The following is an 18,126-nucleotide window of genomic DNA, read 5'->3' as shown; positions in this document are numbered from 1 at the left end:
TGTGACCTCCGGTCAAGCAGGGAGTCTCCCTCAGAGTGGGAGGTTAGACTTCTGGCCTTTGTCCTAGCAGGGGTGGGAGAGCTCTGTTTTTCTTACTGGCCTACACCTGAGCAGTGGATATCCACCCATGCAGGGGCAGGGGCATGGCAGTGGGTATGGACAGTGGGCAGGAAGGAGTTACAGCAGCTTGGGTCCTTGGGATTTGAACCAAGGGCATAGGAGGTTTTCAAGAGCAGGTGGGCCTCTTAGCTGTTCTAACTGGCATGGCCTACACCTGAACAGCACTCCACTGTTAACTTTTAAAGTACAGATGTTTCGTGACTTAGAATTTTTTAATTTTGTGGAGTGATATAGTGTCTACCACACCTTAAAATTTGACTCCTCATCTCACTCCCTGCCCAGACTAGTGTTCCATGGCATGATTCTTGTGATTCTGGGCAGCAGTAGGAAGCTGCAGGTCCTAGTCAATCATACAATTATCAGAATAAGCAACCGATACTCTAAAATGTATTTTTTCTCCCTAAACTCTTAACACTCAGTAGGTGAGGTGTATTTTTGCCTTTTAACTCACAATATTCTCAGGCTACTTTGTACTGGGTTAATCTAGGCATGACCACAGGAGGCAATGTTACATCATTACTCATTTTTTTTTCCTTTAATGATATAAAGCACATGGTTATTCTGGTCCATTTGTCTCACTTTGTCTTGATTATATAGTTCAATTTATTAAACCCTCAATGCCAGTCCTTTTGCTACTTTTTCCCATTTATCATTTTTAGTGAAATGCACAGATCTCCAGGGTGAGTGGAATAAGATTTTAGTTTGTATATCAGATTAAATTAAATGGCACTCAGTCTGGGACAGCAATACCATATACATATAGAAACAGCACTATCTTTTAGGCATAGTACACAATCATCCAGATATTTATTTCATCATTGGGAGCACATTTTGCAGATGGACAAAAAGCAAGGAAAAGAAAAGTGAAGATATTAGGTTTGTTTGTTCATTTGTTTGCCTGAGGAATCTGCCAGCTTGGTTTTTTTCTTTAAAAAGTTGATGTTTAGTTCATTCTTGACTCCCCCCCCCCCTGCCATGTGCTGTGCAGTTATGTACACATTAGAGTGGGTGTCTGCTGAGGCCAGAGGAATCAGAACTGGAGTTACAGGGGGTTGTGAGTTGCCATGTGGGTGCTGAGAACTGAACTTAGGTCCTCTACAAGAGCAGCAAGTGCTTTTAACCACCAAGCAATCGCTGCATTTCACAGCTTGGTTTCTTTTCACTTTTTCTGTCCTTGCCTAGCCTTCTTGTATGTGCTGTATTTTCTCCATGGCCATTCTATGAAGCATACTCATGTTTTCAGTTCCACCTTAGGCTGTCTATATATGATCTTATCCACAGTTTGTTCACTCACCTTCTGTCTTTTCAATGTCTTTACACTCATTTTGAAATTAGGATGATTTTAATGGCATGTAAGAAGAAATAACCATGCTCAGTTGCCATAAGTTGAATCAAAAGTTAGGTTTTCAAAATCCTAATTAGTAGGTCATTATTGATTAGTAAGAAGCCATTAGTCACTGTATAGTCCTGATACATATGTTACTATATAATTCCCCAAATATATATTTTCTATTATGAATTCCATAGTAATTTGCATTCATTTATATTTTTATAAAATTCAGTATTTTATCAGTTAATTGACTCCAGATGGTTGAGTTGACATTATCTGATAAACAACTATATTGACTATAAAGTACAAATAATTAGGTATGAGAACAATGTAAGATAAAGTGAAGCATGTCTTTGTCATGGTCCAGAGGACTTCATCCTCCTGTCTGAACCCCCTTTTTCTTGACTATAGAATTAGGGGCAGTGAAACTAAGGCTCTTTTGCCTTTAATAGTTTATGAATATAGATGTAAGAAAAATCACAAAGATTTCCTAAGGCATAAACAAAATAGTGTTCTGCAGAGGTGTATGAAGTCCCTGTCCATACGAAAAGCAGTAGTAGCCATACTCGAAAGAAGAATAAAGCCTACTTAATTTTTGTCACAATTAAGTTATCCTATATACCTTTCTTTACTTCTTATGCTGTGTCTCACTGGGTAGCTGGGTGGCTGGCCCCAGATGTCTTCCTCCTCCTGCTTTTCTCATTCCTAGATATCTCTCTCTACCCAGATTTCTCCTTCTATTTATTCTCTCTGTTTGCCAGCCCCACCTATTCTTTCTCCTGCCTTGCTATTGGTTGTTCAGGTCTTTATTAGACCAATCAGGTGTTTTAGACGGGCAAAGTAACACAGCTTCACAGAGTTAAACAAATGCAACATAAGAGAATGCAATACATCTTTGCATCATTAAACAAATATTTTACAACATAAACAAATGTTACACATCTTAAAATAATATTCTATAACACAAAACTCCTGTTTTGAATCACAGAAACTAGGAAATTTTTTACCAGATGTGGCAGATTAAGGTTAAATCCATGTTCTTTCTTGTTTTAAAAATTATTATTTTTAATTGTGTATGTCCATGAGTGTGAATAGCCATGGATGCCAGAAGCATTGAATTCCCTTGGAGCTTGAGTTACAGGAAATTGTAAGTCATCCGATGTGCACACTGGAAATTAAACACATCTTCTTTGAGAGTATATGCTCTTAACTGTTGAGCCTTCTCTGTGGCCCCTAATCCATATTCATCATACAAGCCATTGTTATATTTACTTGCTCTAAGACTACAACTCTTCACAATGCAAGTTACAAGACCATGAGCTCTTTGAAGGACTTTAGAAGAAACAATAATGAAAAAATAGCTATAAATGAATAAGTATACATTCTAGTTTGTTTTGGCCTATGATAATATGCCATTTGTACTGGTATAATTAGTAATAACATCTCATCATTCTCAAGTGTCCCATTTATAAGTTATCCTGTCTCTATAGCAGACTTGGATTTGAATACTGCCTAACCCATGGAACTAAGACCTCAGTAAGATAAGATGTTTGAATCTAAGTTCTGTGACTGGTCTTAAAAATAAGTGGTGCCAGGAAAAGTGTAATGACTGTGCCTACAAAGAAAGAATAAACAGCCAACTGCATACTGTATCTCTTATATACTGAACTGCTGCTGTAAGGGTGGATGCTCAGGGATCACAGAAACTCTTGTTTATAGGAAAAATGTCACAATTCTTATAAATACATAGTAGAGAGGAATATCTGAAAGCACTGGAAGAGTCTATATTAAATATAAAGCTTTTCCATTGCCTACCATGATATCTAAAATTCTTCTGTAGTCAAAATTAATTTATGTGGGTTTTATTTCTTCTTTAGTCCTGGACTGATATCACAGTTTGCTAATCACAACACTTGATTATAAAGGAATCAGTTTGGGAGCAAAAAGTAAAGTTCCCCAGGATGGAGCCACATCAGAGGAAACTTACACTAAACAAGAAATCTGTTTAGTGCATCCATGGCCCCTTTTAGTATCTACACAACACTTGCATCTTTGTGTCATTCAATACATTCTACAAGAGTTCATGGAAGTTAGAAAAAAATAACAGCTAATGCTTGTTATTGCTCTAGTACTAGTTTAAACAATGTATCTGTGTTCACTTGGCTTTATAAAACTGTGGCTTTGGCTCAAATACCATTATTGATTAAACAAGGTAATCCCCTAATACAGTTGTGCACTTTCTGCGTTTTTCTGCACAGATGAGGTAGGACTGGGGTTGCAATGTCATGCCCAACCTGGGTTTCAGGTTTGGAACTAGCTCATGTGGAAAATGCAAATGAAACTGCTGAAGTAATGCTGTAAAAAACAAGAACATTTCCATCCTAGCCAGCTGTTCTCCAAGACAATGTCTTCTCCCTGAACAGAAAAGGAAATAAGTTTAAAGACTATTTACTAAAATTAATATCTAATATTTGGATATCATTCAGGAAATCAGGAACTTAAAGTAGGTTAGAAGACACCATATTATGAGAATAATCTCTCAAATCTCAAAGATTTGAAACTAGCACTTTATCAAAGAAACACATTCCTTTATTTCCTTATATCAGATCATGGACTTTTTAAGATTTTGTTCCCATTTCTGACTTCTCTTGTACAATGCAACAGAGCTCATGATGTGCTATAGAAGGTCTTTGGGATGTGACATTTTATTCTTACAGATCCAAGGGAAGCCCATTTCAACTTATCTATTGAGTACTTTCCTTAGTGATAAAGATGTAGCCAATCTTCCAATATTTCATAGCAGAAGCAGTAATTCCTAGTTGGAGATGACATGATAAACTACAAGGCAAGATTCTAGCTTTACTTGGAGTTGTCATATCTCTCCTTTCCTTTATATGGATTTCAGTTTCTCATACTTGTTACTGAATTTTTGCTGTAGAAGTTTGACTACAACCCCAAGTTGTAAGTTAAAAAGTTTCTGAGTAGCCAGCCAGAGGTTCTCAACAACTTTAGCTTTATTTTATTAACTAAGGCGTATTTTGAATAGAAACAAGTGCTCATTACTTTAACGGAACCATCCTCTCCTATAAGAAGTAATATATGTAAGAGCATGGATGGAGGACACCAAAAAAACAAGGTCCTCTAAACCAATGATTGAAGCTCATATGAACTCAGAGGCTGAACATGCACAGAGCCTGCACAGTCCTGCACCAGGTTCTCTGCATATATATATATATATATATATATATATATATGGCTTTCAGTTTAGTGTTTTTATGGGATTCCTAAGTGTGTGAATGAGTGGGTCTCTGATTTTTGTGCCTTTTCTTGTTGTTTGTGTGGTAGTTTTTGTTTCATTATATTTTACTTTGTTTTATTTTATTATTATCCCATAGAAACCTGTTTGTTTTTTATAAGAGACAAGAAAAGGAGTAGATCCAGATGAGAGGTGAGGTGGAGAGAAGCAGGGAAAAGTAGAGGGAGAGAAAACTGTAATCAGAATCTATTATGTGAGGAAAAAAATATTTTCAATTAAAACAAAAAATACTAAAAAAAAAAAAAAAAGAATTAATTTTAAGTATTAAGAATTAGCCAGTCTGGAGCAGGTTGCTTCAGATTGAGATGGTATGAATGAGTCATTGTTATACTTTAAAATTATATACATGTGAATGTTTTCTTACCTAGAGAAAAAGGAATGAAAGCTTCCTTTCTAGTAAAACATCCACTGTTGTCCAGAAATCGCTCAGGATAGAATATGTCTGGGTCTTTCCAGTACTTTTCATCAAAGTGAACAGAATAAAGATTTGTAATGACTGTTGTGCCTTTAGGAATGGAATAACCACGTACAATTGCATCTTCAGAGGTTGCATGGAAAATCCCCAGTGGAACTATATTACAGAATCTTAAAACTTCATGTAAAACTGCTTCAGTATAAGGCATTTTACACTTGTCTTCCCAAGAAGGCCTCCTATTGTAGCCCATAATTAAATCAATCTCTTTATGAACTTGTCCTGTGAGAGAAACATTAAAATTATGGAATTCTTAAAATTATATGTAAACTTATTTCTTGTTGGGCTACAACAAATGATAACCCATAATAAATCAACAGAATTGGATGTATCTATATTTGAATTTTTCATCTTCTGGTAGTTACATGAATTAATTATATACCCCCTATATCTTGCATTAGTAATAATCAACACTCTGGGTAAGGTCAAGAAAAAGATGATGAATAAATGTGTCATCAGTCTAGAATCAGAGTAGTATCACTGTCAGCAAGGAAAATAACAAAACATTAGACCTTAATAAGAAAAAGCAGAGTTCAGATCCCAGCTTTGTGGCTTCTAGACACTCATCCTTTGTCATCCTTTATTAAACATACATATTAAGATGCACTTTTAAGTTGTTGTTGTTTTTTTTTAACATGTACCATTCTACATATCCAAGGTTGGTTTTAAACTTACTATGCAGGCTACAGTGGCCTTGAACTTAAGATTCTCCTGCCTCAGCCTCCTGAGTTCTGAGATTAGAAGAAAATCACCACCATGGCTAGCCTTCAGATGATTTCTTTCTTCCTTCTTTCCTTTCTTTCTTAAATTTGCATTGAAATACTAGATTTGAAAACTATAATTATAAGATATTTCCTTTCTTGTCTATCACAGGTAGAATTCCTAAAAGTGTTTTATACATGGCCAAACACTCTAACGCATACACAAGCCCTATATGTAAGGAGAAACCCTGAGGTCAAGAGTATCCTCACCTTGAATATTAGGATAAAGAGCCATGAAAAGAACTGCCCAGCGTAGCACATTGGTTGTAGTTTCAGTTCCAGCAATGATGAGTTCACCCACTGAAAAAACCAGATTCTCTTTGGAAAACGTAGATAAAAGATCATTTTCACTTTGATCCATCTCATCTAAATAGGCATCAACAAAATGCTGAGGTAAATGAGGCTTTCTGTTAACTGCAGCTTTTTCAATAAGTCCTTCGAGGAAATCGTAGACCACATCTGCATTTCTGAATAGCTTTTGGTGTTTTCCGAAAGGTAATATGCCAATCCATGGAAATGCATTATACAGGAAGACAGGAGCACTGGCAGCTAGTTCCACATTCTCACTAAATAACTCAATCATGTGCTGAAAATCAGTGTCTTCATAAGTAAATCGTTCTCCAAAAAGGATAAGATTAGTTATGTTTGAAACAGCACTTGTTATTAGTTGCTTGAGGTCAAAAGGTTTACCTTTGTATGTTTTAATAGCATCAATTAGAAACTGGGTTTCTTCTAAGATTTTAGATTCAAAAGATTTTTGGCCACATCCAAAATAGTGAAAACTGTTAACAGCCAATCTTCTGTGATCAATCCATCCTCGGCCATATCTGGAATTGAGTAAGCCTAAAAGAAAATATTAAAAATAATGTGTAATTCATATTTCTCTGTATTTAAAATGTTGTGAAATAAAGAAAACATGAAGGAAAAATTCAAAGATGGATAATCAGTGATTTTAGCCCCAGTTATCTAAGTACATGATTGGATCCTAGTTGATGCTGTTCAAAGCCACGATCAAACCTATTCCTCATGAAAGGACTGTCAGAAAGACCTATAATTCTCATTCTCTTACCACAAGAAACTCTCCAGTCTTATTTGTAATCAAACACAGATAAACTAGGTCTATATAAATCTACTACTTAGCTTTCCTCATACATACATATATATATATATTATGAAAGAGAAATGATTGTACGTTCTATGGACAAAATTTAATTTTGGATTAAACAAATACCCCCCAAATACAAAGTTTTTGTTTGAAAGAAACTAGATTTTTATAATACAAATTTCCTTCTGTTGAAGGTACATGATACCTAGCAAGGTAACTATGCCAAAGTCAAGGGCAGCCTTGAATCGTTCAAAGTAATAGAAATGCTTATGTAATAATAATATAAAAGACAAACATGAATTCAAAAATTGTTAATGTTATTATTACCTGGATTTTGCCTATTTAGGCAAGACACTGAAATTTTCTTGAAAGTAAGTGTGGAGGTCTCATTACAGAATTTAGAACATTACTGTAAAAAAAATCAGATACTAGTTCTATCTGGTGTCAACATTCTATTTTAGATTTTCTATTGCTGCTTTCTCCTTGATTGTGTCAATTTTCAGCTTTTCTTCCTTGAAGAATATGTAGTCATCCAAAGTTGATCATTACTAAGTCCTACAAAAAGCCTGTCCTTTGTATAAACTCTACAGCTTTCCTTTTATACAGCATAATGATGAGTAGTTAGGAAAGCTTACTTTCTATAAGCTTGTACATGATAAAAAAAGTCTGTCACCAAGTACTCAAGATTGTGACCAAAAGGAAACTTCTGATTCATGGTGTGTGTGTGTGTGTGTGTGTGTGTGTGTGTGTGTGTGTGTGTGTGTGCGTGTGTGCGTGTGCATGTGTGTTGTGTGTCTGTGCACTCCTAAATTGTTTCAGTACTTACCAAGTACTAATTCTTTAAAGCATTACTTATGTTTCTTAGAACTGAATGGCAATAAAACTAGCATGTAATGGCCTAAAACATTATTGAATGCAGTCTGATGGCTCCTCAAATCTAGGTTTCACAAAGTACAAAGCAATCTGTCTACAGTAAAATTATTTACAATAAAGAATGTGATTTAAAATAGGTTCACTGAACAGTTGAAAAAACATACCTCCCATTTTTGTCATCTTCATGAACAAAGGAAAGCATGGTCTATCTGCAAAAATTTCACTTTGATGAACAAGGCATTCTTTTACTACATCATAGCCATTTAGAACCACAGTTGATATGCCTCCAAGATCTAAACTGAAAATCTTTGAGAAGAAAAACAGCAAACAGCAAAATGTACAGTGAAACATCCACATAATCCACATGTTCTAAGCCTATCCCCTCTATTATTTGCCACTTCTGTAAAAACATAAGGATTTGTTACTTGACGGTATCTGGACAGCATGATTCATTATACCTCTCCCTGCCTGGAACCATCTTATAAGGTAGAATGGAAAGAGTACTGGACACAGGAGGCCTGTATTCCACTTTAAGTTACTAGGCAAAACAAACAAAAACAAAATATATTTGACTTAGATACTCTATTAGGATTCATTCCATCTCAAAACATTTATTGCATAGGAATGTCATTTTATTTCCAAGATAAATTTATAACTAGCACCATCTATTATTATATCAGCTTGAAGTGAGGGGCAGAGATTGAAAAGTCAAAAAGACAACTTTGAAATTCAAGCGCATATATATGTATATAGTCTCAATTGTATTTGCCTTTCTAAATCCCAGGGTTCTAAGGGAACCTAACTTTAGAGGAAAGATATTTACCATGTATACATAGGTAGATACCTTTCATCCAAGGGGAAAGCAAAGTAGGATAGCCCTATAACTTACTGGAGTTGTTTCCCCATGTAGTGTGATTTCTTTTGCTGTGATAAACACCATGACCAAAAACAAATTAGGGGAGGAAAGGGTTATTTCATCTTTCATTTCCAGATCACAGTTCATCAGTAATGGAAGTTGGGGCAGCAATCTGGAGACAGGAACCATGAACAAAAAGCAGTATTGGTTTATCTCTTAGCTTTGTTATACAGCCCATGTACACCTTCCAGTTTTCTTAGTTGGGTTTCTATTGCTGTGATAAAACACCATGACCAAAAGCAACTTAGAGAGGAAAGGATTTATTTCATGTTATACTTCCATATCACAATACATCATGAAGGAAGTCAGGGTAGGAATGCAAGCAGGGCAGGAGCTGATGCAGAGGCCATGAAGGACTGTTGTTCTTGCATTCTTGTAGCACTCACAACCACCAGCCTAGAGATAGTACTGCCCACCATGACCTGGGTCCTCTCTCATTAATCATTAGTCAAAAAAAAAAAAGGTACCACAGGCTTGCCCACAGGCCAATCTGTGGGGGCATTTTCTAATCAAGGTTCTCCCTTCCCAAATCACTCTAGCTTGTGCCAAGTTGATATAAAATTAGCCAGCACACTAGGGATTGTGCCCTACCCCCAATGAACTGGGCCCTCCCATATCAATCATCAGTCAAGACAATTTCTTTTGAGGCCCTGGGACAAGGTGATTGAGACAATTCTTCAAGTGAGGTTCCCTTTTCTCAGGTGCATCAAGTTAACAATAAAAACTAATTAAGACACAATAGGGTCACCTCAGGTTCACTTACAATGTCACTCCTCCTGAAGTGTATTTTAGCTAACCTAATGTAAAGGCCTAACCCAGTGAAAATCATATTTATCAATAAGTCCTAAAGACTGCTTATCACTATTCTCTCAGGAATTGCCCAAGAGCTTCTTACAGCTAAAATACTAAAATAAGTATTATCTTTGTGCAATCAACAAAGGTAGGTTTAATCATGATGCATTACTCTTTGGAAGAAAACAGGAGGTCTTAGCTGATAACAAAAGTTCTTTGTTATAGAATATCATTTTAAGGTGTTACTTTTGTTTATGTTGCATGTGTTTAACTCTGTGAAGCTGTATTACTTTGTTTGTCAAAAACACCTGATGTCTAATAAGGAACTGAATGGTCAATAGCAAGTTAGGAGAAAGGATAGGCAGGGCTGGTAGGCAGAGAGGATAAATAGAAGGAGAAATATGAGAGGAAGTAAAAAGAGATGGAGGAGTGAAAGGAAGTAGCAGCTAGAGAAGGAGGAGGACTCCAGGAGCCATCCATTCAGCTACACAGCAAGCCACGGAGTAAGAGTAAGATTTACAGAAGAGAATGGGACAAGGCCAGAGGCAAAAGGTAGATGGGATAATTTAAAGTTAAGAAAAGCTGGCAAAAAAAAAAAAAAAAAAAAACTAAGTCAAGCTAAGGCATTTATAATTAAGAATAAGCCTCCGTGTGTGATTTATTTGGGACCTGGATGGTGTGTCCCCCAAAAAGAAAAAAAGAGTACAATACAAACAACAGTTCCTCATGAGTACGACAGCAAAAGTATAAATATTACCAAGAGGAAATACAACCAGTCCCCACCGGAGTCTTTGGTACAAAGGTGGGCCCTGGAACAGAGAAGTTTGTACATTGAGAATGTTGGGAAAAGAGTATAGATTTTGTACACAGTGGCATTAGTTTCAGGCCATGGAGGAGTTTTTAGCACAAAGGGAATTGCTACCAGATAAGCAAATGAGAAATCTTTTCAGTTCCCAAAGCAGTATTAGTGTTGTTAAAGAAAAGTCTTCCTCCAGAAATGTATTCAGTGAAAATTCTACAAGAATGGCATTAATTTATAGGAAGTGATACTGATGCAGGAAATAAAACAACTTCGTCATTTTGCCAAAATGATGCAAGATCTTGGTGTTGAAAGCTATGTCCATAGGCAGAACAGAGGGAGAATATATTTCAAGGAAAGTCTTCAGATTGTGGTTACTAGAGATTATAAAAAAGAGGACTAGTCACTTAAGAAAGCTATTATATAATCTACCTTTACTCTAGAAATTGAGATAGTTGTCTGTTAAGAGAGTAGAATTGGGGGAAATTTTACTTGATCTAGTTGTATATTATACTTAAGAACTTTTAGTAAAGTTTCATCAATCAAACTGCAAAAACTTAAACTGTTTTGATCTATGGAAGGGTCCAAGTAGGTTTATTCAATCTCTGATTTATTGAACAGTTTTAAAATGTCTATTATGAGATAATTGTGCTAGCAGAGATGTAAACAGAAATACATCAAACATTCTTGCCCTCTAGAAGTTTCTGTATCATCTTTATATAACTTCTCCTCCACCCAAACTAGCTCTACATAGAAAATTTTACTGTATCAGTTAATAACCACACTTTTTAATCCTTCAAGGTGTTTAGTTTCTGTTTGAATGTGAAATGTTTCCCACAGACTTGTGGTTGAATACTTTGTCCTCAGCTGCAAACACTGTTTTGAGAGACAATTGAACCTTTAGGAAGTGGAGGTTAACAGGAGGTAATGGGTTGCTGGGACATGGCAGTGAGGGCCATATCCTGGCCCTGGTTCCAGCCAAGTTGTCTCTGCTTCCTAGTTGGTACAAAGTAAGGAGCCACTGTAAACTCTTGACACCAGAAACTGACCCACAAGCTGTCATGATAAACTGTACCTTTTGCACTGTAAGCCCAAATGAATCCTTCCTTTCTTAAGTTGCTTCCATAAGGTGCTAGAGCACAAGAGAAAGATAACTAACAAAGGTCTTGGACTCATGTTGACTCAATCTCCTCCCGAACCACACATTCAATTGCTCAGCATGTATACTGTTCTTACTGTGAAGTTATAAAAGAATTTGACCAAACATCTTATCACTTCAGATCTTAAATGTATCCTAAAGGCTTATATGTTAAAGATACAGTCTTTAGCTTAGTGCTACAACGGAAGGGTAGAAGTTTTAAGAGACCCAGTGGGAGGTTTTAAATTTCTGGTATATCCTTGAAAGGGGGATCCTGGCCCCTCCTCTTCACTCCTTTTTGCTTCTTGACTGACATGATGTAAGTAGTCTCCTTTGCCATATACTAACACCATGATACACTGCCTCACCACAGTTCCAAAAGTACTGACGTCAACCTAATGACTTAAACATACAAGATAGAATCCACAATAAATCTTTCCTTTTTGTAAGTTGATTATCTCAACTATGTTGTTTCAGTAATGCAAAACTGGAGTTCACAACTCGATACTATGGTTCAAGCCACCCTTCTTGCCTTTGTTTGCTGTGGTCTTGGTGTGTTTTCCCTAAGATGATCTGATAGCCTGGTCCTTCATTTCCTTTTAAGATGTCCCTGCAATGACGCCTATAGCAGGAATCTTAAAAGTTCTTATTAATAAAATCAAACCTGAGGGCAGTTATTGGGGTGAACACTAGAAGATCAGAGAGAGAGAACAAGACACAGCTAACCTCACCTGGCCAACTTCTCAGCTGATCTTGTTTCCTCAGACTGGAAGCCTCTGTGTCCTCATATCCGAATGGCTCTCAGCTGAACTGCTGCTAGAAGCCTGAAAGCTTAATGAGCCAAATGCTTAACCAGCCAAATGCTTCTAGTTTCTAGTCCTTACACCTTATATATCTTTCTGCTTTCTACCATCACTCCCTGGGATTAAAGGCGTGAGTCACCATGCTTGGCTGTATCCTTGAACAGATGGATTTCTGCCTCTGGAATGCTAGGATTAAAGGCATGTGCTACCACTGCCTATCCTAAGTATCTAGTGGCTCTTCTGTTCTCTGACCCCAGATAAGTTTATTAGGGTACACAATATTTTGGGGAACACAATACCACAGACACCTGTTCTGACTAACTTAAAATTCAACTCCCCAGTAGTGTCCATTTCCATTACCCTAGTTTAGCTTCTCTCGTGCTCCATACAATTCTAATATATTATATAATTTACTTATATTTATTTTGTTTGTCTTCCCCCAAATAGAATGTTTACTACCTAGAGACAGAGATCTCTGTTTTGTTCACTACTCTATCACCAGCACTCATGATAGTGCATGGCTTATGATGACAATTGATGTATGTATGCTGAATTAATGAATTTTGGCAGAAACGTATTTAAGCATATTATTACAACATCATTGGCTAAGTACTAATAACAAACAAATGTACATAGTGCTACTACTGATAAGTGACTGCAACATTTTCAACCTTTGCTTGGTCTGTTTCCTCATTTGGAATGCCTCTCTTGATTACCATACTACCTAAACCATATTCCATGTAGTGTTTAAAAATATATACATTTTTATTCTCTTTACTTTGAGCCATCACAGCTCATATAAAAGCTTCCATGACATTAATGTAATACTAGTTTGAACCTGAAACATTTTCATCTGTCTGGCTTCTAAATTATAAATACTTTAAAAATGACATTTTTCATTTTTAAATTCTCTACAGAACCCCACTCAGTGCCTTGAATAAGTTCTCCATAAGATAAATTAATAAACTGCCAGTTCTGTTTGCTGTAGTGCAAAATAATCATCTTTATTGCTCGTAAGAGTATTGCCTGAAAAAGTCTGACAAATTCACTTATATCAACTTTGCTAGCTATGGGATGCTGCTCAAAATCTACATTAAGAATCTAATCACAGCAGAAGCTAAAACAATCAAGAGTGAATCTCCAAAGAAATGGCAATTTATGCTGCAGCACATTATATAAGATTACTTAAAAATAAACATGAACGTTGGGCACTGCTGTTTTCCTTTCAAAAATTATAAAGTATTAAACTCACAGTGCACACAAGTAGGAAAGTTCAGATTTAATTTTTATTTGACTACACATCCCAAATTAAAAAAGGAGATAGTAGAAAAATAACTTCTATAAACTGCTTCCTACAACCTTTCTGAAGTACAGGAGGTAACAGTCTCCTACTGTACAAAAAATGATTAGTATTTTAACAACTTATACTAGTCTTGACTGTCAGAATTGAGAACTATCTCTAAGATAAGGAAGGGAAGGTCTTCAGGGGTGTTCTACAGCTAGAATAAAGATCAAATACAGTAGTTCCAAAACCGAACAACATAATGTTTGCTCTGCACTGCATACATTTTCAGTTTTGCTCCTTGCACTTTTGCAGCTATCATCTCAGGTTAGCCTTATTTGATGTGCAGTAAATTAATAGTCATTGTCGTAAACAATGCAGTTTCCTCATTGCATCAGAAACAAAATTAATTATGCTAAATTCTAAGCAATTCCATCTAATCAACCTATTCCTTGACAACAGTCTTCCACACACTTATATTTTAATTTTAGTTTACTTTAATAGACCTATATCACTTGTCCTATATGAATATTCATAGTAAATAAAGAATTCCTTTCTGCTCAAATATTTATGTATAAAATTTTAATTTCCTATTCAATGAGAACCCATTTCAAATAACTGGCTTAAAGATAATTTTAAATTTGTAGGGATAATAAATTTCTATTGGACTGGGTATGTGTCTCAGTGGTAAAGCCCATGTCAGTCTGTATAACTTCTAATACCACTAAATAAATGTTATCTTTTACATATAGTAACAAAAAACACATATAATAGCCAATATATTTGGGCAGCATATTACTGCTTTTGATTATCACTATTTTAAGTACCCAGATGAGGAAAACTTAGGGTTCAGGAAATTAAAAGCCAATTTTTTAGTGTTAAATCTTAAAAAAAAAAAAAAAAAGTTTAAATGGCAACCTGCAATACTAACCACTAACTCTGTCCTAGAAACTCAAAATGTCTTCATCCCCCCCACCCCCCACCCCCCGCGCGCAAACTCGGGGGGCCACAGGACCAAGAAGTTTCTCTAAGAGGCAGCTGAAGGGCAGGCATCTTGGACAGGCTAAAAGTCACACAGCGCACGCGCAGGCGCTCGCCCGTGGGCGGGAAACTCAACCCGAAGCGCCCCTAGTGTGGTAGCGGTGAGGCGGCTTCCGGTTGCAGGCGCGACCCTCGAAGCGGGTTTCCCTGGACGGACGGCAGGCCCACGGGGGTCTCTGGCCGCTGCTTCTGACGGGAGGAAGGTCTGCTTCGCGGCCTACCTCGCCATATACCCGGCTCTGCCTCCTCATGTAGACGTGGGGGAGCTCGGCAGACATGGCCAGGGAGCCGATGTTGCCAATGAATGGCAGCCGCGGTGGCCCCGGGGGGAAGCCCGCCGGTCGCCGCTGCCTCAGGAGCTGGCGGACCACCAGCACGGAAAGCACCAGGAGGAGAGCGCCCGCGAGCGCCGCTGCACACGCCTGGACTCCGGGTGGCTCCCACATCGGCCCGGGATAGGCGGCAAACCATGGCGCTGAGGCCGGGGCGCCCTCCAGCCCTGCCGCCCTCCCATTGGCCCGATGCCTCGACGGCCCGCCCTATCTCCACGGCCATTGGTTCGTTGAGTGTGGGTTCAGCGCCCTTTGGGTCAGCCACCTCCAGGATCTTCCCTGCTCAGAGTGCCATTTGCAAACTTTTGGATTTGCCTTGGCCCGCGGTGAGCGCCACCATGCCACCATCGCGGGCACGCAGCCCTAGGGCCCCTTTCCAGGATGTTGTCAGTAGGCTGGTCATGGGAATTTTGCTCTCTGGGCTAGGTGCTTCTTGTCTCTCTGGATGCCGGTCCTTGACATGTCTTTACAGTTGCCTGGTCTGTTTATTTCAGTCTATGGATGGTGAAGAAGTTATCAGGACTGCAGTCTTTAACTGGATCTGATAATATCCAAAACTTCCATTAGAGAGTCCCCATATCAATAGGAAAAGAAAATAACCTCTCTGTATTTTGCTTCACTCGTCTACAATTTCACCTTTTGTTACGAGGCATTTCTTTGCGGATCCTTTGAGGATTCTGATTAGTTCACGTCACCTATCTTTTCACCCTTCTCTTGCACCCCGAATTGGTTTTTTATTAGTAATCTCAGAGGCCTCTCTTATCAGCTACAGCACTGACTACTCAAGTTTTCCGTCTCTCTGGAGGCAGCAATGATTGTTAGTTCAGCCCACGGTCCTGTTTTCTATTGGGCAATTGCTTGCAACACAGGCCCTGCCGGGCTTGAGACTATTGACAAGCTGCCTTCCGATTATGATTCAGCATTGGCAAAAGTTTAATAGTCCTCATTAGCTTAAGTTTTATTCATACAATTATTATTGAAAGCCTACGCTGTGCACGTGTCCTTTACAGCGAAGATACTTGGGTAGATAAGAACAACAAAGTCCCTACAGAGTTTTGTTTTGTTTCTGCAAGATCCCCACCCACAGACTACCCACCTACTGCCTGTTAAAAATGCTTAGTATGTTATCTTGAAAGATTCTTTAATTTAATTATTTTCTAATAGATTAGAAAAAATAATGGTGAGTTATTATCACCAAACTTAGCCTTCAGCGTCCCAGGATGGATATTGATGTTGCAATTGGGGAACAGTAATGTTGGAGCACTGGGAGCAGGATAATATTACCTGCTACATACTTGATATCAGCCCTGCTTCCTTCCTGACGTCATTTTAAGGCTTGAAGTGTTTAGTTTGGCCACAGCAGTTGTGCTACACAGGTGCTCCGTTCAAGAGGGACTCCCTTTCATTGCTTATTTTTAAAAGATTGATTTCAATTATAGAAATATTCTCCAGTTTGCATTGATTAAGTAATCATTTCTTCTTTCTCTGCTACCGTAGTAGAGAGTGCAGAATCACCTGTTACCGCCCCATCTGATTGACAGCCCTGATGGCATGTCTCTTAAGAATTAAGAGCTAAGGAAGGACACAGAACCTTCTCTGGAACCAATTGTTTTGCCAGTGCTCAGCAAAGATAAATAGCTCACTGCATACTTTCATTCACAGCATTTGCTCTTTGCATGGGAGACACTGATCAATACTGTTTTTTGTTGTTGTTTGTTTGTTTGTTTTTAATGGCCTCTATTAGTACAGGGAAGTTTAGAAGTGGAGGATTTCACAGTTACACTGTGGGATTCTCCAGTGCAAAGTGGAATGAGTTCTTGGAGAAATGTGAGCACCATATACTGGGCTGTGCCGTTTCTGTGTGCAGAGTGATAATAGTAGTTAAAAGAGTGGAGGACAGCCTCTGCTCCAGTGAGAGCCTCTTTTTATTGACCTTTGGGAACTGTTATAATTTCAATGTGGTTTGTCATCACCAAAACTCATGTTGAGGCTTAGCCTCCAATATGGCAATGTTGAGAGTTTTGGGGATCTTTAAGAGGTAATTAGGTTGTGGGTGCTCTACATTCACAAAGGGATTAATGTAGTTACCTCAAGGATGAGTTAGTTAATACAAGGAAATTGGCTTTCTGTTGCTTCTTTTCTGCCCATGTCATCTCTTCTGTAAGAACCTGCTTCTGCTTCCCTTCCATCTTTCCCCATGGAGCAGCATGTACCCTCACTTTAGAAGCCCCATACAAATGCTGGTGCCATGCTCTTGTACCTACAGAACTGTAAGTTATGTAAATGTCTTTTCTTTAAAAATTACCAGACCAAGTGAGAGACAGAACAACCTAAGATAGGAACTCCCTCTTTATCCTGAGAAGCACTGTTGGTTGAGTCTTGATGCTGTGGTCCTGGGTGCTCAGTCTCCAGTGCTTCTCTGGCTCAGACTGATGTAGCAATCACATTGGCCTCCTTTGCATATTCCACTGTACAGATGCATGGTGTCTTGTATCGAAACAGAAGGAAGAAAATGTTGAGCTGAACCTTATTGGGGCCTAAGGCAAAAGAAAAAATCAATAATACAGATCCTTCCTTATTAAAAATTTCATATCTTGTTCATTCATTTTGCTTTTTGATAATAAAGAAGTGTATTGAAATACTATTTTGATTACCTGGTTTTATGGTACTCCTTTAACTTTTGCTCCTAAAGTGAACTCATTTGCCACACCTGAGAGAAAAGATATCCAAGTGATGGTTTTTCTTATAAAGTAGTGTGTAGGAAATACATTTGTATACTTGTTTTTTTCATGGTATTCTAAGGATATCAAGGTGGGACTTGAAGATCCCTTTGAAATTTCTCTTCAGCCATAAAAATATCTCCCCATTTCTGTAATCTTCATTTTTTACAAAATTAATTAAAATTATTTAAACATTCTCTAAAACAGACTGATTTAGACAACACAGTTGTGGTGGTGCACACCCATAGCATATGCTGATGAGGCAGAAGTAGGAGGATCATGAGTTTGAGGCCATCCTGGGCTACACTTTTACAGGCTGGAGAGCG

The 18,126-nt window shown here is 37.9% G+C and overlaps 1 protein-coding gene across 2 annotated transcripts; it reads right to left on the bottom strand.

Moving 5' to 3' along the window:
- Nucleotides 1–2,339: 2,339 nt before the first annotated feature.
- Nucleotides 2,340–15,359, bottom strand: LOC114697605 (vitamin D 25-hydroxylase). Of its 2 annotated transcripts, XM_028875885.2 has the most exons (5): nucleotides 14,970–15,234; nucleotides 8,142–8,283; nucleotides 6,210–6,842; nucleotides 5,131–5,460; nucleotides 2,340–3,865 (listed from the first exon to the last, which is right to left on the bottom strand). In XM_028875885.2, the coding sequence occupies exons 1-5, from the start codon at nucleotides 15,192–15,194 to the stop codon at nucleotides 3,654–3,656; spliced, it is 1,542 nt and encodes a 513-aa protein (XP_028731718.1). In that variant the 5' UTR covers nucleotides 15,195–15,234; the 3' UTR covers nucleotides 2,340–3,653. The 2 variants fall into 2 exon arrangements, with proteins under 2 accessions (XP_028731718.1, XP_028731719.2); XM_028875886.2 differs by lacking the exon at nucleotides 8,142–8,283 and having other exon boundaries at nucleotides 14,970–15,359.
- Between the last annotated feature and the right edge of the window lie 2,767 nt (nucleotides 15,360–18,126).

This window comes from Peromyscus leucopus, chromosome 1, assembly GCF_004664715.2.
Source record: "Peromyscus leucopus breed LL Stock chromosome 1, UCI_PerLeu_2.1, whole genome shotgun sequence".
Taxonomy (NCBI): Eukaryota; Metazoa; Chordata; class Mammalia; order Rodentia; family Cricetidae; genus Peromyscus; species Peromyscus leucopus.
Note: the sequence above shows the minus strand (reverse complement) of the source record. Positions and strands in the feature narration are given on the sequence as shown.